Source organism: Mauremys mutica, chromosome 6 (assembly GCF_020497125.1).
Source record: "Mauremys mutica isolate MM-2020 ecotype Southern chromosome 6, ASM2049712v1, whole genome shotgun sequence".
Lineage (NCBI taxonomy): Eukaryota > Metazoa > Chordata > Testudines > Geoemydidae > Mauremys > Mauremys mutica.
In genome coordinates, this window is record NC_059077.1 from 120,966,278 (window position 1) to 120,991,077 (window position 24,800).

Here is a 24,800-nt window from a genome sequence, read left to right on the forward strand (position 1 = left end):
TGATACTGGGCACATGTTTACAAATCCCACATTCTCAGAGATGCCTGAAGAATATAGTTGCTCAATTACTATTTATATTATTGAGAGTTACTCATTTAACCTCCCTGTGCAAAGCTTTATCTGCGAGTGTGAAATATAAGTGGATGGAAGAAGAAAGGGGCCCCAACTTTCAGCAATGGAGATGGGGTGCACCGCCCAAATCACCTCTCTTTGGGCAGCAAAAGCAGAAGCTGGTTGTTAGAATGATGCAAAAAATATTTCAAGGTGCAATTCAAGATATTTCCACTTATATCGTTCAGCCCTGGGCCATGTCAAATCATTCAGGGAGGGGATTCTTCATCACCCCCTCACAGAGCATCAATTTTTAAACCACGGATTAATTTAAGCCATTCTGATGTAGATGAAGTAGCAATTATCCTGTGCTCTAAATGTGAAAACTATTCACTGGCATCTTATGCAAAACATATTTAGAGACAGTTCTGGTTATTTGTTATATATTCCCACCTTCCCCATTCTTTGTTGTTAGAAGCATTTGCAAGAAATCAGGATCTTCTTAAGAATTCTTCTTTTCCTGATCTTGACTCCTCACTATCATGTTGTTTGTGAGAATGCAATCATTTCCAAAGAAATACACTGTGGTGTAGAGCCAGCAGCTTCTCTCAGAGACAGGACATCAGGAGAAAGAGCGAGAGGAAGGCTGAACCCCCTAGCTGACTAAGGGAAGGTAATAGGAATGACAGAATGGTGGATGAGAGGCCTTAAAAGGGTGGAATTGTGAAGTGAGAACAAACTATATGTTTGGGTCACTTAGGACTCCAAGAGGAACATGGAATATGCCCCACTGAACTTTGTTACCTGCTTTGAGTTCTATGGATGAAAAGTGTTATATATAAGAAATGTGGAGACAATAAAATAAAAATAATAATTCCCAAGATTATTTTTTAAAAGAAATGCATCCTTGCTCTGACTTCATGTTGAATTGCAAAACCTCCAGCAAATTCAGCATCTTGGTTTGATGTCTCTGACTTTCCTCAGCAGGATCCTGTAATACCCATTTATTACACTTTTGGGGAAAACTCTTCTGCCGTACTGGCCCAGTGTTTACTGACTTATTTCCTAGTAAAACACATCTGAAGCAGGAGGGAATGGTCAGTCTGCATTTCCTTTGGGCGGGTGATGACATCACAGTATACTAGTCCCCTTTTAACAAACTCACAAGGGAGGCAGGCACCCTACTTCCAGACTGTGGCTCTCCCTACTCGGGGAGTCTGGAACAGCAGCGGAGCCGTACACAGCTGGAGAACCGATGGTACGGCCTCTCTAGTGCACAATGTAACAGACACACAGCGTTTAACACGCGTGTGCAACCAGAGTGCACACGCATATTTACACAGAGTACACGCCCACACGGACTACAGACAACGGAACCCGCAGAGGACACGTGTATACACAAGACAGTCGTGCAATGCCCCTGGGCGCGCACCAACACGCACCGCCATACACTGTAGCACCTCGCCCGCCCTTACTCCTAGCGGGAGAGGGGAGGGGGGAATGGAATGGAGTGGGGGATGCTGATTGGTCCCCGCTCCACTCACGTCCCTGCCTCCCCTGTCTCAGGGCGCCGCTGGAGTCACGTGCAGGTTTGTCATTTCCCCCCCCCCCTCGCTCTTGCCTCTCGCTGATTGGCTGACTGTTTCCTCTGTGCTCTCAGCTCATTGGTGAGCGGCGCCCTCAGTCCCCGCCGGGCGTTAGATTTCCGGGGGAGCGAAGGGGAAGTGTCGGTCTCGGACCGGAAGTTGTCCTCGCTCGCGCCCCGGCCGTTGCCCGTCGCGCTCCGTGTCCGTTGCTGCCATGGCCGAGTTCGATCTGTTCGGCGCGCCGCCCGCCCAGCCGCCGGCCGGGGACAGCCCCGGCGTGGGGAACGGGGCGCTGAGCGGCGGCGAGGAGGACCCGGCCGCCGCCTTCCTGGCCCAGCAGGAGAGCGAGATCGCGGGCATCGAGAACGACGAGGGCTTCAGCATCCTGGAGAGCGGCGAGGTGCCGGCGGGGCTGCCGGGCCACGGCGGGCCCGCGCCGGGTAGGGCCCCTCCTCCGGCTCCGCGCGGGGGCGGTCTCTGCGCTCCACCCGCGGGGCCGGGGCCTGGCCGGGGCGGGCCTCGGCGCTGGGCGGCTCGTGGGCCGTGGAACGGGCCGCTCTGCAGCGAAGCTGGGGACGTGGCACGCCGGCCCGTAGCCGCCGCGCTCGCCCCGGGGGTCGGGACCGGCCCACGCCAGCCCAGTGGCCGTGGCGAGTTCGTGGGGCTCTGGCCCCTTGAGCTCTCTGGGCCTTTTCGTCTCTCCTGTGGCAGCGCGTGGGTGCATTGCGTGGGGCGGCTGAGAGCCCCGGGGGTGGGGGGGGGAGCCGTCGTTAAATCCTTCCGGCTCCTGCGTGAGCTCCCTAATGGCCCACGGAGCTCTGCAGGTGAACGGATAACGCGTGTTGTGGCTACTAACCTCCCTCCCATTATTAGAGGGGCAGGGCTGTAGCTGCAACGTGGCTGGCTTTGTGTAGTGGTCCTACACCACATGAATAGGCATCTTTTATAAAGCAGAATTTCACAGGGAAAAGTGTTCTGTAGGCAATGTCTGTTTGGCCCTTCACTTCACTGTGTTGCACTGTGTAAGCCTCCCATATCAGTGCATGGTGTTAACATTTCTCCTGCAAGTGTTGAAAATAGTACCTGTTTAAATTACTAAATCAATGAAGTTTAGCCATTACAAATTAAACTTAATATTGTAAATTGTAGAATTTCTGGTTTGCTTATTAATATTGCTTTAAACTAGTGAATTCTGTTTAATATTTTAAGACTCTCTTAACTTTCCTTATATCTTGCAAAACGAATTCTTCAGTGCTGTACCTATAGCTTAATAACAGTATTTTCCCCATCTATTTGTGATTGGTTTAAAAGAACCATTATTAGCCTCAGTTTATGGACTTGCAAACCAAAACATTGCTGCTTAAAACAGCATGATGGGCCTGTATTGTATTTAACACTTCAATCTTAATTTTGTGAATCTTTAGCTTTACTCTGAACTGATCAGGATTCCTGACATGAAAATAGACCAATGTACAATGGATATTGGAACACTGAGATTCGTTGAAGGATGCATAGAAGTTGCAGGCTTGATGTCACTCAATTAATACATTCTATAAACCTGAAAAGATTTAACGGCGGAATCCTTGATACAGTGACAAGCTCCGGTATTACCTCCAGAACTGAAGTTGCGTCCTCTAGGTTTAGTTAAACATTCTTCTTTTAGATGAGAAGTGGAGGCTTTGAACCCGATGTAGAAAAGAGCAATTCCTATTGAGAATGTTGAGCACTTATGAAAATCTGGCCATTTCATTTAGGTGCACAAACAGAAGCTGGTGTTGAGCTTGTCTGAAAAATGTAGATGAGACCCGCTGATCCTATATCCACTCTGCCAAGGACAGGCTAATCTCTGAAGCATTTGTGATCGCCTCTTTCAGTATGGTGTTTTTAGCCACTGGGCTAATATTTAATTTATGTAGCCTTCAGTCATTGTTTCTTAGTAACCTTTGTACCCCCTTCTAACTTAGAAAAATTGCCTTTGCATAATACATGCTGCTGCTTCTTCAAGGAAAGGTGCTTTTTGTATTTCTTAGCGAGCTAAAATTTGTTGAAATATTAGTTATATTGAGTATGTTGGCCTTACACTGCATACATACATGGAGAAATGTGTAACACTTGTCAGTCTCAGGATATTGGAGACACAAGGTGGGAGAGCTGTTATCTTTTATTGGACCAATATCTGTTGGTGAGAGAGACAAGCTTTTGAGCCACACAGAGCTCTTCAGGTGACCACCATCTCACCAACAGATGTTCCAATAAAAGAGATTACCTTACCCACCTTGTGTCTCCATTACACTTTTATGGGTACTCAAACTTTGCTAGACTTGCTACTTGTTTCCATATTTTAAGTTGACTAATATAATGCATTTTTTAAGTACTTGATGTTTTAATCCATCTCAAATATACAGAAATAGGATTTTTTTTATAGCTTTGAAGTTGGAGATGTGCTGAATGCTTGTTTGCTTTTTCTTATCTCGTATGGGCCCTTAACTGAACACTTCTACTCTGAAGACACTGTGGAGTCTAGCTGGGATGACTAGGTGGACTGGAAGAGCATGAGACTTCCAAATGTAAAGCTTCCATGGTGCTTACTATTCCATTAAGGGCTACTTCTAAAGTAGTCACGGATGCAGCCCTTGTTTCTCAGTGTTCACAATGGAACATAAACTCTCATGTGTCGAGTATTCTAATAACTTTCTATTAGGGATGTTTACATGGGAGTAACTTCCCGAGCTCTGGTGTTTGGTCCTGTTTTCTATTTCCTGCCCCAAGTCCATCCTGCTGATAGCAATTAGTGCCTGTATAGATGAGTGACTTCACAGAGTGCTCCGACTTCAACCAGGAATAAGCAGCAGATGAGTTTATAAGGAACATACACTTCGTTTTTTATCATGAAATCTTTGGTAACCTAATTGATGTAAGCATAGATTTCAATGTCTTAGAATGAGTAGGTCTCTAAACGACGTACAGCTGTAACTTCTTCCCAGCCTAAGTGACTTCCTAAAAGGCAAGAAACAACTTTAATTTTGCAGAAAAGTACTTCCTCTATGGGAAGCTTCCTCATGTCCCCTACAATCTTTCCTGTCTCTAGCAGAGCAACTCTGAAATAAATAGATCTAAAGTCAGCCTTTGCGCCACATCCATAGTGTGGCCATCTCACTGTTATGATTCCTTCTCTAATACAGAGAACCCTGCTGAACCTTCCAAAACTAATTTGGCTTGATATGAAAACCTCTAATTTTTTAGTGAGCCTCTCTTTTTAAATGACACGTTCACACTTCTGACATCCATATAGAAAAGACAAAATTCTGTTGCTAATAGATTCTCGAACAAATGAGTAGAAAAGAGGATTATAAAATAGAACTTCATATTTTAATTGGGAAGATCGGTCATTCAGTTCCACTTGAATTAAATGCAATAGGTGTTCTTCCCCAAATTCCAGTACAGAAAGCTGACTTTCAGTTTGAGCTGCTTTAATTAGTTCTGATGACACCAAGAATTTGAACCTTCCTACTGCCCTGCTTCTCTGGGAGGTGAGGTTACTCAGAATCCTTAGTTCCACCTCTGACTATAAAATTGCATAAAGGTTGAAACAAAAGGTGTATCAGGACAGCTGTCAAATTCTTATTGGTGAGATGCAATAGTTTTGCACAAGACACAATAGAAGTAATTAGCTAACTGCAAGCAAACTGCTTTTTGCACTGTGTTAATTTTAAATGCTTAAGCGCAGCAGCAGGGGATTTGTGGATTTACTTTTTTTAACTTTAACCATTTGAACTGCCTTAGATACAGATCATACCAAATAGGATGAATTGTATGTAAGACTGTATTACCAGAGTAGAATCAGACTTTATGCAGTAGTCATGAAATAAGATTATAGGTGCCTCCATGGGAAATAACAAATTACAATGTAAGAGATGAAATTGTGCAGTGAAAAGTAATTACCAGCTTCAGCTTGGGTGTTTGTGAAAGGGTGTGCCGGAGCAGCTTGTAAGTGTGCTTTTAAATAAAAAAAAAAAAATAAAGTGCAGTGTTCAGCTGTCTGCTTAGGCATGTGAAAGAAATTCCACTTTAGTGTTATGTTCAGTTAAAAATCAAACCAATGGAAGGTGGAACATTACAACCTTACAAGATATGGTGGAGCCATATCAAACTTCTGACCAATTTTGACCCTCGCTATGTCTCTCGTTAGGCACCCCTTCCCCAGTTACAGGCCTGTGCCTGTTTTTCTGTGTGGAATCCCACAATCCACACCACTCTCTCCCTGGTTCCCCAGATCACAGCATCCCCATCTACTAGTTGTTCCCACAGCTAGGCCAACTGGGCGTTGGTCCCTGCTTTAGACTTCTTCTGCCATAGGAACGTAACAGGGAAAGGGTTAAAACAACAAAAGAATTCACTGTTATCCATTTGAGCACTGACAGCTGAACTGCAGTAACTGCCTGGTTATTTGTGGAGAGCTCCAGCTAGAATTAACCTTTAGTTTTCCATAGAGCAAGCTACTAGTCATAAGTTGACATTTCCTGTCTTCTAAAGTTGCAAAGACCTTCTAGTAGAACAAAGGGTAAAGACCTGCCTGGATATTGATCTTTTCTTGCTATAGAAGTTAACTGTATCAACATGTCAGCATATTTTTTTCTTTCCATAAGAAACACTGTGGAAACCAACACCACACTAAGCTATATTGGTGGCTCATGCATACTGCTGCAATTTAGTCATGGAATCCGAAATCTCCAAAGGCCTCTGACTTCAGCCACCCTCAGCTGGGAGCTGCAGGGTCCAGGAGCTCCTGGCTGACAGGGCTCCTGCAGCTGGGAGCTGCTGTAGGAGGGGGACCCTGTAGTTCTGGGCCCTCGTGTGCTGGGTACCCCTGTAGCTCCCAGCCCATGGCAGATGCCCAGAATCCCCATTTTTGACATGAATATTTTTAGTAAGTCAGGGGCAGGTCACGGGTGTCTGAATTTTTCATTATTGCCCATGACCTGTCCACGTTTACTAAATATCCATGATCAAAATCCTAGCCTTACTCATATACAGTGCGTTCCAAAACAGTTGCTACTCAGTTAATGAGAGAATAGTAAGTACAACATGATTACTTGCAGAGTTGGGAAAACTGCTTACTGGTGTGCCCTGCTGTGGATGTCAGTGGTGTCTAAAGAGGGTTATGTGGGCACTCTTTGGTTGCTAATCTTCTTTCCAGTCCCTTTCACAGGGAGTTGCACTACCCCATTACTGTTCTTTGAGTGTGAAGTGTCTATTCTGGAAGTGTTTCATAATGATGTGGCTTGAAATTGGTGGAATGCTTAATTTAGACAGTAAATTGTATGTTTATCTTCAGGCTGCAAGGCAATGTGAAGTCGCTGTTCCTGTCTGATAGGTTGTAATTCTGCTCTAGCTTGCAGGGTGCCTAAGAGGACAATAGCCACTTAACACACTTTTTTTTTTTTTTTGGTCTGCTGTTGCTTCTGCAAATAACACTTAAGTCTGAGTTCAGAAAAAACAAGTCTAATCTTTTTGCAGTTGTAAAGTTAAACTACAATGTGCAGTATACTACTGTGTGTATATACATGTGTGGATATAGATTACACACACTCACTCCTGTTATGTGGGAGTGTCTGTGTAACCTCCCTCCAAGGCCTCCGCAAACATCTGGAAGAGGAGGGGGCCAGCAGTAGACTTCCAGCTGCCCTCTTATGAGATGGGGGCTGTATTGAAAACCTGGTGTGAGTTAATGGCCCTGAAGGGTAACTTGCTGTTCTCTGGGGAGAGAGCAGGGTCTAGAATCTACTTTGTACACCCTCTGCTTGCAGTTATCTTTAGTAGCAGGGGGGGAAAAGGCATAACTGAAATTGGAGGTTTGGGGGGTTGGAGAAAGCAGAAGGTTTCAGATGGGCTCCTTCCTGAATGACTGACTGTGTGGGGCTGGGATACTTGAGTCTTCACTTGGCTCTCTCCTGTGGAAGAGGTAATGTTGTGGAGCGGGTATTAAGTTGCAGCCTACCAAGAAATGGAGGCACTTAGTGGAACCTTGTGTAGGGGTGAGGTGGGATGGTCTTGATTTGGCTGTTGTCTGGCTTGTCTTTTCTTCTGTTACTGCAACTCATGAGTGCTGGCTGATATGAAGAAAGCTGGGGGGAGATGAGTGGAACAAAACAAATCAAGTGTTCCTAAGAGAGCATATCCCAAATGCACTGTTTTGCAAGTGCATTTACCAATTCCCCTCCCCCGCCCCGTGACTATGAAGCTGATATCCCCTGTCTGGGGTTAAGGCAAAGATGTCATTGTTAGAGTGCAAGATTCTCAGGGTGTTTGCTGAGCTGACCTTTCTAGAATCTCTTTAAAACTTCTAGTGCTTGCAGGTTTACCGGGCATTGGCTTACAGCTTAATGTCCATCACACTTGAGTAAACGTGTATGTTATATTAACTAGTGTAGCTTGCAAGGAAGGAAAACCAGTTCAACCACGTTAATTAGAGAATATTTTTAAATGGGACATTGACAAGGTGGAAAGGCCCGTCTCCAAAAGCAGCTGTTCAGTGTTGTCTGTCCTTTAACTAGTCAGCGCTTGCGTTGACTAGCTGCAGTGAGGATAACACCCTAACTGCAGATAACGTACACAGCAAGGTGCACTCCTGGGAGCCAGCCAGTTAATAAACAGTAGTCTGACAGCATGACTGCAAAGAGAACTGTTTAACATTAGGTGTATCAGCTGGGTATGTTCCATTGTAGCCCTTCAAAGGAATTCTGGTCCTATACATAGTGTCAAGTTTCCCAATCACACTAATACATCTCGGAAGGGGAAATGAGATGTCGTCATTAAACAGCGCTTCTGAGCTCGCTGTGTGGCAGTGCCCCTCTGTAGGGAAGAGGAGCTTGAGTAGGAAAGCAAGTCTCGTGTATTCCTAACGCAGTTGCTTAAATTCTGCCAATGACTTAGGGTAACATGATGGTGACTTCTCTCTGGCTTTTTTTTAAACAACCAGGTCTCTTTCAGCTTTAAGGAATTTGTCAGAAAATGAAACTCTTGTTCTGCTACTTCTGGTTAAATTAATAATTTAACATTAGGCAAGACGTGTCTTCAGTTTCCAAATTCCACTAGGCTTTTCTTTTGTGGTGATGCATATAGAGACCACTCCTATGGGATGGTAAAGTCATCTGTGAAATCTAGTTGGGGAATTTTTTTTAAATACACTAGAAAGGAAGGTTCAGATAACTGTAAAAAGATGTTTTACTCAGAAAAACAAGGTAGCAGACTAGCCTGTTTTAAAGGACAGGAAACTTGAAGTTGCCACCTAGTCTCCTCACCTGCCCTGTTCTTGGGTGGGCTGCCTCAGTACTGGTGGGGTTTCAAATCCCTAAACTTGTAGAAATCTTGGGTTCTATGCGAATCTTGTGAACACCTGTTAGAAGCCATGGCCATCTGCAGAATTACTGTATGTCATACTGGGTTCCTGGCTGCACTGTCATGTCCCTGCAGGGGCTGCTTTCCTAAACTGACAGTAAGCCCTGGGGGGTGGGGCGGGGGTGTGAAGAATAGGATGGTTTGCTGATGTAGGTAACCCCTGTCCCTTTTCCAGAAGGACAGTGAGTGGCTGTAGTACCCTTCCCTTCCTGAATGTGTAGAGACCCAGTTGAGCAGCTTTCATATGAAAGGACTTCATCCACCTCTTGCTAAGAGAGCATGCCACAGAATCCCTTCCACGTGCTGTGGGGCTTCTCTGTGTAATGAAGGGGAACACTTGGTTTAATAGACTAAAGGATTGGAGTGGGGATTAGAACAGGTATTCAAAAGAGTAACCCCTCAAGGAAAGGAGTACTCAAGGTGGCTGCAATTAGGAATAATAGAACAAAAGTTGGAAAAATGCTGAATCTGAGCAGTATGTGTGAAGTCTTGAGTATAGTGTTTGACACATTGGACAGTGCTGTAGAAAACCACCCTGATTAGTCAGGGATGGGCTGAATTAAGGGCACATCACTGAACACTTTGGAAGTAATTGGATTAAACACTAATTGTCAGTAGGGCATGACAAAGCGAAGTGGGAGTTGATAGCACTAACTGGCGTGTACGTTCATGCCAACAGTACTTGGTTTTGTGTCGGTAATTGAGAAGCGTGTCATACGAAAGAGAAACCTGATGAAATTGGTTCTGAACTGTTGTCCATGAAGAGATCCTTGATCTACCAATTGGGCCTTCCCTTGGGGTATCTGGTGCCCTACATAAAGAGCCTTTGGCTCTCTTAAACTGCCTCATGTGAAGACATAGCCTTAATTCTCAAATGTACAAATCAGATTTGAGAGCTGCCCAAAGGCTGGGCTGGGATAGCAAACATTAGAGACATTTCCTTGCTTTGTTTGTGCTCTTCTAGATGCCTGTTTATTGCAATCTGAATTAAAATATCTTCTCAGGAAGTCCTCTTTCAGGACCTGTGTTCCCTTCCCTCTTCAAGTTAGCCCTATATTTTCATTTGGCCATTGTCTCTCTCCTATCTTATGCTGCTGACCTCTGAAATGTGTAGAGGAAATTCTTCAGGGCTCTGAAGATTCATTTCCCACACTCTTCTCCCCCCAACCCCATCACATATTGGGACATCTAAGGGTATGTCTACACTATATGAAATTAGGTTGAATTTATAGAAGTCGGGTTTTTATTTAGGAATCCATTTTATACAGTCAATTGTGTCCCCACTTACGGCCATTAACTCAGCGAAGTTCGTCCGCAGTACAAGGCCAGTGTCGCCTTCCGGAGCGTTGCACTGTGGCGGCTTTCCCACGGTCTCTGCCGCCCATTGGAATTCTGGGTTGAGATCCCAATGCCTGATGGGGCAAAAACAGTAACGCGGGTGGTTCTGGGTACATGTCGTCAATACCTTTTTGAATTGTGACCACACTACCCCAAATTCAACCTGGCAAGGTCGATTTCAGCGCTAATCCCCTTGTCGGGGGAGGAGTACAGAAATTGATTTTAGGAGCCCTTTAAGTCGGGGGGGCGGGGGAACAGCTCCACCGTGTGGATGGGTGCAGGGTTAAATCAGTGTAACGCTGCTAAATTCAACCTAAACTCGTACTGTAGACCAGGGCTAAGAAAGTTCTCTCCCTAACTCCAGCTTCTCAGAGCTTTGAGTATTTTTCTTCTGGTTTTGCCACTGTCTTCTGCAGCCCAGATCCACTAACATTTAATTGACTCTGGGGTTCATATGTTACATCTCAAAATGCATTGCATACCAGTGTGTCAGATCTCTGCCTAGCTGAGACTGTTACAGCATGGAGAGATTAGGTCCCTCAAAGTGCCAGTATGCACCACAAGATTGGTTACTGGAGGTTCTTCAGGCTGCAGTGGCACAGGCAGTTCTTGTAGCCTGTCTGTCTAAATCTGCCACTGGCTTTGGAGCCAGTGAGCGGCTTTAATATTGTTCTTGGCTGATGGAAAGGCTCCCAGGCAGGATATATTTAAGGAAAGCAGACAGACTCTTCATGTTTCCAGAGCAAAGGCTGTCTGCTGCACAACTCAGCGTTATTTGTACTGGGTCCAAGGCTGGCAAGCAGACACTTATTCCAGACCGCTGATACTGAATTATGCAAACACTCTACCTGAATAAAGTTGCAATAAGAGAATGCTTGGCTTCTAGTACTGCTTCTATTTTAGTGCTTTTGTGTTAGCTTGTAGTGAATATTGGTACTGTATACAGAAGAGGGAATGGTGGTCTGCACAGATGAGATGGCAGTCAGTATGCTGACTTTGAGCTTCTCAAAATTTGCAACTGGAATACAAAGAACTAACATGCAGGAAGTAATTTATTACCATTTTCTCTGCTTTCTTCTGTCTTTACTGCTTTCTAATGCTAAGAGGATTGCTTTACAATGTGTAGACACAAATAGTCCTAAAATGCAAAGGTGCACGTGCATCCTTCTGGGGGACATTCTGTTCATAGTTCTAGTCAGCAATATTAACGTGTGTGTGTGTATATAGTATTGAAATTCATCTGCAGAGGCCATCTGTTTCTGCAGCAGTGTAATTATACATGAAAACTGAAGTTTTCAATATATGCACTCAAAATGCTCCTCCCCAGAGTATGTCGGTGCTATAGAGACCTTTAAAGTCTCTCTATAATATACAAGCTACATTAAAATTGCGGCGCTTGTGCAACCTTAATTGGCTCTCTAATGCGAATGTAATTACATGATCACGTGTTCCACAGGACCCCTGCCTTGTTAGCTCACTGAATGGTAGCTATTGAGAACCGAAATTCCTTGCAAAACTTGCATATTAAGGATCGCATGAATCACTGTACACACTTCAACAACACTGTACTAAAACTTTAAGCAACTCCTTACTGCTTTGTAATATATAAGAATGGCTGTGCTGGGTCTCACCTGTTGTCCATCTAGCCCAGTATACAGTCTTCCAACAGTAGTTGGTGCCAAATGCTTGGGAGGGAATGGACAGGGCAGTTTATCGACTGATCCATTTCCTGTCATCCAGTCCCAGTATCTGGCACTCAGATGTTTAGGGACAACCAGAGCATGGGGGTTGTGTACCTGTCCTCCATGAATTATTTAGTTCTGGCTTTCACACCATCCCCTGGCAGAGTTCCACAGGTTAACTGTGTGTGAAGAAATACTTTTATTTTTAAAAAAACCTGCATTCACATTAATTCCATTGGAATTAATGTGAAGAGATAAATAACACTTCCTTATTCAATTTCTTCCCACCAGTCATGATTTTATAGACATATCCCTCTCACCAGTCTTTTTTTTTTTCCCTTAAACTGAACAGTTCAGTCTCTTTAATCTCTCCTCATATGGAAGCTGTTCCATACCCCTAATCACTCTTTGTTTATCCTCAGTACCTTTTCCAATTCTAATATCTCTTTTTGGAGATGAGGCTACAAGGACTAGAGAATTCTTTCCTGGGTGCTGGCGGGTGAGTCTTGCCCACATGCTCAGGGTTTAGCTGATCACCATATTTGGGGTCAGGAAGGAATTTTCCTCCAGAGCAGATTGGCAGAGGCCCTGGAGGTTTTTCGCCTTCCTCTGCAGCATGGGGCATGGGTCACTTGCTGGAGGATTCTCTGCAGTTTGAGGTCTTCAAACCACAGTTTGAGGTCTTCAGTAACTCAGACATAGGTTAGGGGTTTGTTATTGAAGTGGATGGGTAAGATTCTGTGCTCTGCATTGTGCAAGAGGTCAGACTAGATGATCATAATGGTCCCTTCTGACCTTAAAGTCTAGGAGTCTGACTGCACATGGCATTCAAAGTGTGGGTATACCATGGATTGATATAGAGGCAATATATTTTCTGTCTTATCTATCACTTTCCTAATGTTTCTGAACACTAGCTTTTTTTGACTGTTGCTGCACATTGAGCAGATATTTAGAGATCTATCGACAATGACTCCAAGATATCTTTCCTGAGTGGCAACGGCTAATTTAGGCCCCATCATTTTGCAAAGTGTACTTCCAACTATACATACAATGTACATTACTTTGCATTTATCCACACTGAATTTCATCTGCCATTCTGTTGCTCTGTCACCCAGTTTTGTGAGATCCCTTTGTAACTCATCCTAGTCATCTTTGGACTTAACTATCTTGAGTAATTTTGTATTGTCTTGGCTTATTAATTGTAACATTTGCAATCATATTAAGGCTTAGGTATTGTGATTTTAATTTTTGCTCTAAGACCTGTCTAACCTACAGTCACCATTACCTTACAGATGCTGTTGATGGGGTGATGAATGGAGAGCTCTATCAGGTAATGAAAGGGTATCTATCTTGAACAATAAAAAACCTGTTGGGTGAAATTCGAATCCCTCCTAAATGTTAAGTGAGTTCTCAAAAGCAGTTTCTAGCCTCTTACAGTAGGGTTACTCATAGGTTAAACTAGCTCTCTTAATCTAAATAGAAATGTTCCCCACTGTTTGCCTTTTTACTACACTTAAATCTCCTGACTTATTAATGAAGGGGAAAAAACTAATCCGGTCTCTAATCTTGTAATACTCTGTGCGATTCCATAGCTGCCAGGCAATTAGAGTACACTCCATCTTCAGGTGGAAGACAAATTACAGCAAAAATCTGACATCATATTTTAATTGGTAACATGCCTTCCTCTGGGAAGACTGCCATGTACTCAGGTCCCATGTTAGGACTTGAGTTGATACCTGGGGCTGGCACTGCATTACTAGAGGTGATGTGCTCCGACTAACAAGTTTATTCACGGTCAGCACTGACTAGGCACAAGCTAAAGATTCTGTGGTGTTCCATAAAGAGCAGGGGAGAATTCATTTCGGCAAATTAAGTGTTCAAGCATTTTTTAAATTATAAGACAATCTCGTGTTGAATTTTTATAAATTAAATTTTCACAGTTGTGGGGACTTATGGGGAGGTGTCAGACAATTATTGACCGTGGATGTTAAGATTCAAAAAGTTAAAGCTTTATCACCATTAAAACACTGACATCACACGTCAAAATATGTAAAGTAAATATCCTTAGAAAATGTTACTTGACAACTTAGTTTTTCTTTGTCCATCTATTAACTTAAGTTATCAATGGAAAAACTTGTCAATTTGTGTCTGTCTACCAATATTTGCTTCTTAAAAATCCAGTCTCTCTAAGCCTAGAGAACATTTGACAAGACAAGTATCTTAACATTAAACTGTTCCTTATAACATAAAACCCAGTCTGTATCCTATGCTCACTGCATTATCAGATCCAAACTCATTGTGTTTACTGTGCTTTAAAATAGCTTGGGTGAAAGCTGTGAGCAGAGTTCTGAGCCACTAGCCAAATAGTCCATTACTATCCAGTATGAAAGAATTATAATGGACACCACTTTATCAAGTGGCAAAGCAGAACAGATCTTGCTAAGACTCTCCTAAATAGGGACAGTAGTGTATATGGCTGGCTAAACTGCTCCACAAACCGTTTTAAAAAGTCTCTGGTACAGGTTTGATCAGCATGTTCTAAGACTACTTAACTTCATTGTAACCTAAATCTGTCTTGGTGGTTAATTTCAAATGTGCAAGTTGTTGATGCTGTTGCAAAGGATTTGTTAGATGAGTGGTTGGCCTGTTCAGATGAGTGGCTGGCCTTTGGTCTATTCACTTCTGTCCTAGGTGAACACTTCATTTCTCAATGTCAGTTGAGGCTTCAACGCGAATGTAGAACTGATCTCTGTGGACTTTTCCTTGTGACTGGCAATGGGAAAGCTAAAATACTAACCGGCCTTTATGTGCAATGTGGCTGAGATGCAAAATGAGATCTCGAGTTCTAATTCTAGCACGATCACTCACTGTACCCTTGGAAGGGATTTTTTTCCCCATTGTGTGCAATGGGAACAACACCCAGGTATAGACGATGAATGGCATTTTCAGAGCTTTGAATATCTTAACTCCTCTTAGTAAGAAAAGCAGCCAAGGAAACTTCGCTAATTGCTTGCTTATCCTCTTTAGTCCCCTCTGGCCATGCCCAACCCCTTGTCCAAACTCCGTTTTTATCAAAGTAGTTAATAGATCCTTGTCCACCACGATTTTGTAACTGTTCAAATATCTTCTCCCTAGCCTAAGATTCCAGCTGATTTCTCCAATAAAGCACTAATCCTACTGCAAACCTCTCCTTGCTAGTTACCCTTGTTCATAATCCACTAGAAGCATCAGTTGCTGGCATTCCCTGTTAGCACTCGAGAAGGCTGTTCTTGGGCGTTTCTAAGGTACCCATTACATTTGTGTTTAAGGTATTTAAAATGTTCATATTCTTAAGACTTTCCAATTGTTTCCTCTTTTTAAGGAGAGCAATGGGCCAACAGACTGCTATGCCGCTATTTCACATGTGGATCGACTGCAGTCAGAACCAGAGAGTATCCGTAAATGGAGAGAGGAGCAAAAGGAACGCCTAGAAGTCCTTGGTAAGGAAAATCATGAGGTTTCTATGTTTCTGCAGGGCTTGCTGTTAAAAATTCAACTCTTGTATGAAGGAATCAAGGTAGAATTTGAAGTGTCACTTGCCTATCTGCCATCTTAAATTCTTAATCCTCAGTTCTTCTTGTTGACAAACACTCTACCCAATCAGACTCCGTGTTAATGGGGAGCTGGCTTGATGCTGCCAACTGGAGGGGAAAATCTCCCAGGTGCTTGGGAATCTGAGATTTCCAGCTCTGTTTAAAGCTGGAAAACCTGGCCACTACAAAATTGCCCCTTCTTAACCAATAGTGACCTTCACATTGGCATCTGGAGACTTGAATGGTGTCTTGCACACAACAGCACCCTTCTGCCTGAAACCTGTCATGGAGAGAGCCCTACTGAAAGGAAAGAGGCTGAGCAGAGGTCCCTCTGCTCTTCATTCTCCAGCCTGCCTGGAAGGGGTTTCAGCACTGCTACATGCCAGAACCTCTTGGGTGACAGGCAGAAGGATCTGCTTTCAGAGTTCAGCCCTGCCCAGCATACCGAGTATGGTGTAAGTGGCTTATACAGGTTAGCTACTTATGGACCCACCCCCTTGCTGTCTCTCTTTTGGGGTCTCTTGCTACTGTGTCAAACTTCATAAGGAGTTCAACTGGAGCTAACACAACTGAGTGACCAGCCTCGTGTTTTAACGGGTGTCAAAAGGAAAACAACCCCAGCCTCCCTTCTGCCAGCAAGAAATGGTGGTGAGCATGGTGCCAGTCTGCCTCTCATTACCATGTACTCCATTTGCCCAGTCTCTAATAGAGCACTGAAGTCATTTATTACCAAAAGGATCTTAGTGGTTGGTTTAAAACTAATTAAACAAAATGATGCCATCACCTAGTGACCTGCCAACTGACTGAGGACTTCTTTCCAAGCAATGTGAATGCTATCGCCTAGGCAAGCAGGTCAGCCTGGCCAGCTTCAAGCTGGGGAGAATGTGTTGTACTTCGAGATACAAGGAGAGCCACTGAAGTCAGTGTAGTAGCAAGCCTTGCCTTCAGTGGGATAATATCATTGCTGTTTCTGCACTACTCGTTGGAGTGGATGGAGTTGGCCTATGTGAAAGATAAGTGTGTGCCTCTTTTAGGCCTTTTTGTGGGTACCAGGCCCCCCCAGTTTGCTTCACCAGGCATTGAAGAGGTATTTGACTTAAGGAACGCTGTTAGCAGCACAGAGAGCTAAAAGGGGATCACCCCCTCACTGCCTGGCTGGCACTGTCCTCTGCCTTGGCTGCTTGCCAGAAGTATGGCTAGCCAACCAGGTTTTTGAGAACCTAGTTTAGGGAAGTGACAAGTACCATCTTGGTTTTTAAAGTGGCCTGCTAATGGAATTGTGCTCTCCAGTAGATATCGACCAGATGAAAGCCCCTGGCTTGTTCATTGAACTTGCTCTTACCAGCTTCTTCTTCACTGATGCCCAATAAGTACCGTTCTGGTGCTGGTACAGCTGCCGTAGGAGAAGTTGGGGAAATACATTAGGCAAGACAACTGCATTACTCCCCCCTTTGGGGAAATAAGTGATCAAAAAAAGTAAATGCAGTAATTGGCCAAACTGCATCCAGTTTCAGATTGGCTGTGTATGAGTAGACTTGATGGGCGTATGGGGAATAGCTATTAGCTAGTCTGCAAATAGGATTAACACAAGGCTATTGCACATGGCTACTTTTGCAGCATGCCTTCACTAGCCAAGCTCAGTAGCACGTTGAGCCTGTCCTCAAAGAGGAGGTAACCTTGAAGTGGCGACATTTGCCTCTTGTATGAGGAAAATTTCAACAGGAAATAAATGTCATTGGCATAAAGCGATAGCTGATGGTACTCCTTCCTTGAAGGGTTCTGTGGTGAGATGCCTTGACATTTTTACACTTCCCTTGTCTGATCAGATTGGGTCACAGTACCACTTAACTGGTGCACCATTTAAATCATCATATGAGGTTCCTGTCTGAAGTCTCAAACACTGCAAGAGCCCCAAAATGCATGATGTTGGTTTACAAGCTGTTACGGCATCTCTTAAATCTTCAGATGCCAACTCTCGAAAGCAGGAAGCAGAATGGAAAGAGAAGGCGATAAAGGAGTTGGAAGAATGGTATGCACGGCAAGATGAACAGCTACAGAAAACAAAAGCCAACAACCGGTAAGGATTTTCTGTAGCTCTTTGGAATGGTTGAGGTTTGTGGAAGGAATTGAAACATAGCCAGAGTGCTTTTGGCATCTTTTGTCTATCCATTGTCCGACTAAAGATACACTGGTGCTTTTGGTCCTCCAGTGAAACTCTTAGGTATTCAGCAGTAAGAGACTTGTGAAAGTGGTTCTTCGTTGTAAGTGGGTTTCTTCATCTTATCAGCGGCCTTATGGTAAGTGCCATGAGGATGTTCTTGATACCTGTAGATGTGGCCTAGTGCATCAGTGTAGTTAGAGCCAGCACAATTAGCAACGGTAAGATTTTTAACTTGCACTTAATGGCCTGCTCAGCTTAGGTGGCAAGAACATCATCTGTTTTTTGGCTTTCCCACAATAACCTCTCAATGCCTTGGCACCCTCACAGGATAGGTTAAACAAATACCAACAATTAATCATCTTGTTCTTGCCAACTGGGTGGGTAGAGACTTGATTTTCCCCTTTCTCCCCCCCCATGGAAGATGTCAATACCCCAGTGAGGGGTGACCTATCCTAGATAACATTCTAGTGACAGGATCTGTGGCATGGCAGACTTTGACCCAAAATCTGACTCTCTGGATTATAATTCTTACCTCTTGAATTTGTAGCCATGTTCCAGTGGCTGTAGCAGGGAGATGAGTCTTCAACCAGAACCTGGTACTGACTTGCTGTAAACCTGGCCAATAATTCTTAACCTCTCTGTTTCTCTCTCTGTGTATGTGCAGCATGCCGCAAGTGGCAGTGACCAGGATTCATCTCTGAATCTGGTCTGTGATTGGATCATTAGCTTCCCTGGCTTGGGTCAGGTATTGACAAGGAATGAGACATGAACGCTGATCCATAACCCCTTCTTGGCTGCTGAACCATGCTATAGTAATGACTTTATATGGTCTTAAGAACCTGACTTCTATAGCCATTTTAAAAATTAAGAATAAACCTCTCATACCAGTCAATGGTTTGCCCACTAGACAGCAAAACTATGTTGGAAGTACAGGGACTTGTCAAATGGTCCACTTGGTCTCTTTAAACTTGGGAGTTTCCTGGGGCAACTCCCTCATTGGAATGGGTCAGTCTAACTCCTTATCTCTCCCTCACCTAACCATTGCTCCCAGGTGAGAAACCTCTGCATAATGGGAGTGAGAGAGGCAGGCATGGTCCTTTGAGGTGGAAGAGGAGCTGAAGCTCCCATGGGGTTGAGAAGAGTCCTGTTTTTGTACTAATCAAATGATGGACTTGGGGGACTTCGCCTCGGAACTCAGGCAACACCCCTACTCTTCACTTCTCATGGAAATGAAATTTCTACACTGCTCACCTCTTTCTGTTGAGGGTAGGAGTAACTCATTTCTGGGTAGACTGACCATGAAGTTGAGTGTCATCAAAGCCTCTCCTTTACCTGGAGATCAGGTACTGTAAACCCTCAGATAACTGATATGATCTCCTTGTAACTGGGGGATGAGCTCAGTTTAGGAAGAGGGGTTCATTTCCCTCCTCCATTGTGGTAATGGTGAACTTGGAAGAGCATTGGCCCAAATGGGTGTGATTTGACAGTTTTTACAGCCCTTGGGATGGCTCTTCTGTAAGACTTCCAAGTGGAAAAGTAGTAACTTTCAATGATTCCAAACAGGGCTCCAATATAGTGGACATAAATGCTCAAGCACAGATTGGTTAAAAATCTCGCAATTTAAAATATATATTTTTTTAAATGAAGTTTTATTTTTTTAAATAAACTAAGCTTAGTCCTAACATAGATCAATTAAAATAATTTAAATACAAAAATCTAGAACATATCTGCCAGGTTTTAAACAGTCAAATCACTGAGCTAGTGGAAGTCACTGGCTGAGCACTCGAAACCAGAATCTGTTTAAGTGCTTCATCAGCAGTTGTCTTTTGCAGGTGCAGAGAATTTCTTTCATTTCAGCTTATTCTGTTAGTTCAGTGCAGTGACTTCTTGGTTCAAAATTAAGAAACCAAATGAGAGTTGAAAAAGCAGGAAAGTTTTCCATCTTCTGATCTATGGGGGGAAAAAAACCTAGATGTGCGAGGATCTACTAGCGCTAAAATCTCAAAGGTCATGGTGACTAGAAATCCATTCATGAACTACAAATAATACCTCCTGTTTAATGAGTTTGAAATGCAAATGTTTTGATGTTTTTCTTATGTTAGCGAATTTCAGGAATTTTATTTATTAGAAGTGCACAAAACTAGCATTTTTTTTAATTTCCACCTAGATAGAGCTTGACACATCACAAGTAATTTTCTTAATCTAGTATATTATCGGTGATACTTTAAAGGAAAAAAAAATGTTGAACTATGTAGTTTAAAGATGTATAGGTGCACTATATCCTCAGTACTTGCCAAAGCAAGCACCAAATCTAGTGTAAAGGCTATATCTAACCATCAAAATGTTTTAATGGCCACCAACTAATGAGAATCAACCTTTGGGAATCAATGAGAGCAACAAAAAATAAAAGCTTTAGAAAGCCTGACCTGTGAGGGAAGGCCAGAAAAAGGGCATGTTTAGTTTTGAAGACTTTTTGGGTGGGAGAGAACCTAGTAGCAGTTCTCCATGTTTATCAAAGGTAGGACACAAAGTAATGTGCATAATAATCAGCCACAAGGGAGATTTACGTTAACTATCCTTCCAGTTCAAAAGTAGTGAAGTATTGGAATTGGCTCCAAAGGAATTTCCATCCCCATCAATGGAGGTTTTAAGAACAGATTGGACAAACATCTGTCAGGGATGGTCCGTGTTTACTTGGTCTTTCCTCAGTGCAGGGGGCTGGACTAGATGACCCCTCAAGGTCCAACATTTCCTGGATTCTATGAAAATAATTAAAGTACAAATGAAAACAATTAAATTCACTTAAACTTTTTCCTTCTTGCTGTAAAATCAGTGATTTAAAAAGCTTTGATTTAAATGAGTCCACCCTGATGACCTAACTCTCTGAACTAGTTCAGAGACTACAGCTAGATATCTCAAAGTTTGTCAAACTGTTCCTCCGTGGGGAAAACTTGATGCAGAACATGCAACTGAATATTAGTCACTTTCCAGCTCAGCGTATTGACTAACTCGAGATTCAGTCTGATTTGCTTTATAGTTTAATACCGTTCTCTTGTTTTACCTAACCTGTCTTCCGCTATATTCTCTGCTTCTCATCCTTCTCTCTTTTCTCCTGCCTGCTTGCCTTCCTCTTGGACTACTTGCTGCCTAGGGTGGCAGATGAAGCTTTCTACAAACAACCCTTCGCTGATGTGATTGGTTATGTGTATGTTGCCTAACTACTAATTGTCTGTCTGTCTGATCCTCTTCATCATCCTTCAGAGACAGTTAATGTTCTGTCTGGTGACTACATTAAACTGGGTATTTGGAGTCCAGCATCAAAGGCTGATGGGTGTCTATAGTAGTTCTTCCTGCAGTACAGCAGGGTATTTGAGCTGCACTACTGAAATGTCATCTTGATCTGTAGAGGGTCACTGGAGACGTACTAACCCATGCAGCATGCCTACCACCAGTAATACACTGTGGTAAAGCAGAGTACTAGCTAAATGACAGTAAGACTAAAATCTGCTTCCAGGCAATGGAAGCTTGGTTGCACACTAAGGTGTATTAGGAGCATGGAGGTAACAAACCTTTCTGGCATTGGTGCTCTCTCACCCAGATGCTGCTTTTGGCTGTAGCCACCTCTACAGACAAGATGTTAAATAGGAAAGTTGCTTTTCTCTGAACTAACACTTGCAGCTGGAAGGCTCGATTTGAGGGAGGTATAAAAGGGTTTCACTTGACTGTCCGAGGTGCTGAGCACTTACAGCTCCTGTTGAAGTCAGCGAGAAGGTCAGATGCTCAGCGCCTCCGGAAAATCAGGCCAGTTATTTAGTGCTTAACTCTGTGCACTCAACTGTGGAAAAAGTAGGCCTTCATATGCAGTCGGGGTGGTGGGGAGGAAGTTAGGATTGTTTGCAGTATTCCCATTTGGGTAATGTCCCAAAAGATAGAGTGGTGAAAGCTCCATTACATGCAACATATTAAACCAGACAGCCAGAACGTTGGAGAACAATGCTGTGTGTGCAGACAAGCAAGCCCATGGGCCTTTCAATCTAGCTCTGCTTTTCTAAGTAAGAGCCCTGATCTCCAACCCGCAAGGAAAGATGGGTATTTTCACTAATGGGTTTAAAGATTACAATGTGGCTTTTTTGGCTTGTTCATACGCTTTGATTTCTTCCCTTACGTTTATAGACTTGAATTCAAAGCTGACCATTTCAGATACTAAAGCCCCATTTAAAGGTGTACTGGTGAGAACAGTAGTATGGCTTTGAGTGAATTCAGATTGAAGTTCCAGTGTGGAATTGATGGCCTAACTAGGGGGATGTAAGACAAGACTTGTGAAATGCTGGATTTACAGGTGGTGGTTGATCATGTTCTGAAGTTTCCACTGAAAGCCGTGGAATGAAAACACTTGTTTCCTGTACCAGTCTCCATGTAGCCAATGTGTCACGGCTGCAGACTAAAACTGGCAGCATGTTTCCTGAATGTAGACTGAGCTGCTAGTGCATGTCCAGCTAGCTTATCATCTGCATTAAGCTCATTTTCATTTTCTATATCTGACTTAAACTTTCTCTCCTTGTTTCTTTTCTTCTCTTCACCTTTAAGCACAAACATAAACCATCCTTGCTACAGCCTAGAACAGTTAAGTAAAAATCTTCACTGCCCCCCTTAAGTGTCTTGTCACATGAAGTAGCAGTGTTGTAGTGACCCTTGTCTTCAGTGGTGTTTGTACTCAAATCATCCCTGGCCCCAGAGCTGCCCCTTCCCTTCCATAGGACGATCACTGTCATTGCTTTCTCTGTACTGCTTGTTGGAGTAGATGGATTTGGTTTGATTTCTCTCAAAGTGCTTACGGCTCTTGCCCTTATGCGGCTACCAGGGACCCACAATTTGCTTAATCCAGGCATCGAAGGGTTACACGTGCCTTGGAGCAATGCTGCTAGCAGCACAGGGATGCCAAAAGGATAATGCTGATGCTTATGGTTTCCTAACCTACATGTTGGAAGGAAAGAATTCACTGAGTGCTGTTGGGATAAAAGAAGGGGACCTGTTATCCTTTTCGCTGAACTTGGTGTAACCCTCCCCTTTGCCAAAACATGCCTCACAAGTCTATAGCAGCTGCAAGCATGGAAGCTATGACTTAAATTCCTCTTCGATCCACGCTGCTTCTCTACACCATTGGGAACCATCAGCACACAGTTTTACAATGGCCTGCACGCCTTGGAGTATCTGTAAACCAAATGGAAGTTACTCCCCAATCTTGCACTTCTGTAGATAGTAAACTTCCAGTTGGCAAACATCCAAAGCAAACTGCTAAGAGTTGAAGGCTTAAGAACAATAGCTAATGTGCCAAGGCATTGCTTTAAATTAAATGCCTACATCAGAGTGCCTGAAACTTTTACTTGTGTGCATACTGAGGCCAAGATTGAATAACTACTCTTAAACCAAACACCTGTATTCCAACATTTTACACAGCAATTTTCTGCACTGCTTGTGCATAGCAGATTACTGCAACCTGTTCATCTCCAAGGTTGGGGGTAGGGGAGCTTAACAAGCCTTAATGTTCTCAAGCAGCGTCAGGTTACATTTTCCTATGAAACGTGTAAAATGGAACCCTAGTCTATGGAGGGAAAGGAGTGGCTTCCAGGGGTGTACAGAGCTCACATTAACATGTAGTATTGCATTGCTTCTAGGGCAGCTGAAGAAGCCTTTGTGAATGATGTGGAAGAAACTTCCCCAGGCACAGAGTGGGAACGTGTGGCTCGGCTCTGTGACTTTAATCCCAAGTCTAGTAAGCAGGCGAAAGATGTGTCCCGCATGCGCTCCATCCTTATTTCACTCAAGCAGGCTCCGCTGGTTCGCTGAAGGAAAAGCACAATGGAAACACTACAAATGCAATATCTTAACCTTACTCAGAGAAGCTGTGTTTGCAGTAATTGGATTAATTATGTTTAAATGTGTTGGGTTTTTTTTCCTTTGGACCAAACCTCATGAAGTATCTAGAGTTGATCATTGTTTGTGATTGCATGTTCTTCCTCATGTTTCCTTCCTCTGTCCCAAATGAGAGGAGAGAACCTCCAGAACTGTAGTCTCTCTGTACTCTTGTGCACTGAGATGTCACTTTCAACTGTACTGATATTAAAGGTCTGTTAAACAGTTACCTGTGTGTCCTCTTTCATAGACAGACATGGCTTCCCCACCTCCCCTTCTAAAGGGGAAATTTTCAATCCACAGTGTCCAGGAGCAAACTTCTGGCCTCGTTTATAGTGGCAGTTGAAGATGGAAAGCACTGGCCTCACCCAGTGTGTGTGGAATTATAGTGAAGTGACAGACCACTGGGCAGGAGGACATCTGCCTTGCTGCCTGATGGCAGTGACTGCACCTTTAAAGCCTCCCTATGGCTCTAATCTCAAGAAGTTAAGCCCCTCCCTGCAACCACCAGTTGAAACTGATTTGGGAACATTAGCTCCATCCTGGCTCTTAGCTCACTAGCCTGCCAGATGGAAGCTGGGGGAGGGGGAGGAGCAGCTATAGAGCCATGCTGCCCACAGACAATCTGCTGATCTAACACTGAAGGCCCCTGCTTATTTTCCCTTCCTGCCCATTCAGAGACAGCTGCTTGCCAGCACTAGGGAAGGGGCAGGCTTGTAGGCTTGCTCCTCATGCTTCTGTGTCCTGTAGGCACAGATGGGGTGGCCAAGAGGAAAGGGAGTGACCTCACAGGGTGGTGGTAGGATAAAGGCATTAAACACTGAAGTGCTCAGGTACTGCGGGGGTGGGGAGAATAATCTCTGTAAAAGCACTTCCTGGTCTCAATTTTGAATCTGCCAGTTGTGTTGAGTGCCCCTAGTTTGTGAGAGAGGTGGAGCAAGAGCTTATAACTGCATCAAGTCCCATCTTGTTTGCCTTTTGGAGAAAAATTCCCAATATTCTCAATTACTCCAAGAGTGCCCAAATGTAGATGATAAAAGGGGCAGAATCTGTCATTCATCTTAAGCATGTACACTTGATTGATTCATACTATTCTGTC

The 24,800-nt window shown here is 43.7% G+C and overlaps 2 protein-coding genes across 3 annotated transcripts in view; one reads left to right on the forward strand and one right to left on the reverse strand.

Annotated features, from left to right (window-relative positions):
- Positions 1-1,766: 1,766 nt before the first annotated feature.
- Positions 1,767-23,930, forward strand: CLTA (clathrin light chain A). The gene is made up of 5 exons (XM_045022262.1): positions 1,767-2,077; positions 13,348-13,385; positions 15,417-15,534; positions 17,593-17,704; positions 23,464-23,930. The coding sequence occupies exons 1-5, from the start codon at positions 1,852-1,854 to the stop codon at positions 23,633-23,635; spliced, it is 666 nt and encodes a 221-aa protein (XP_044878197.1). The 5' UTR covers positions 1,767-1,851; the 3' UTR covers positions 23,636-23,930.
- The window catches only part of GNE (glucosamine (UDP-N-acetyl)-2-epimerase/N-acetylmannosamine kinase), a 59,965-nt gene continuing 54,557 nt past the window's right edge, over positions 19,393-24,800 (reverse strand). Inside the window, exon 13 of one of the 2 annotated variants that reach the window (XM_045022260.1) lies at positions 19,393-19,738. The gene's annotated coding sequence lies outside the window, so the exon portion shown is untranslated. Of the gene's footprint in view, positions 20,548-24,800 lie in introns of both variants that reach the window. The other variant, XM_045022259.1, reaches the window with a different exon arrangement.

Bases quoted from the DNA above. Each gene is read 5' to 3' on its own strand.
- CLTA (XM_045022262.1), top strand. From the start codon at position 1,852: ATGGCCGAGTTCGATCTGTTCGGCGCGCCGCCCGCCCAGCCGCCGGCC. The intron at 13,386-15,416 runs GTAATGAAAGGG...CCTCTTTTTAAG, and splicing joins TGAATGGAGAGCTCTATCAG to GAGAGCAATGGGCCAACAGA. The intron at 17,705-23,463 runs GTAAGGATTTTC...CATTGCTTCTAG, and splicing joins AAAACAAAAGCCAACAACCG to GGCAGCTGAAGAAGCCTTTG.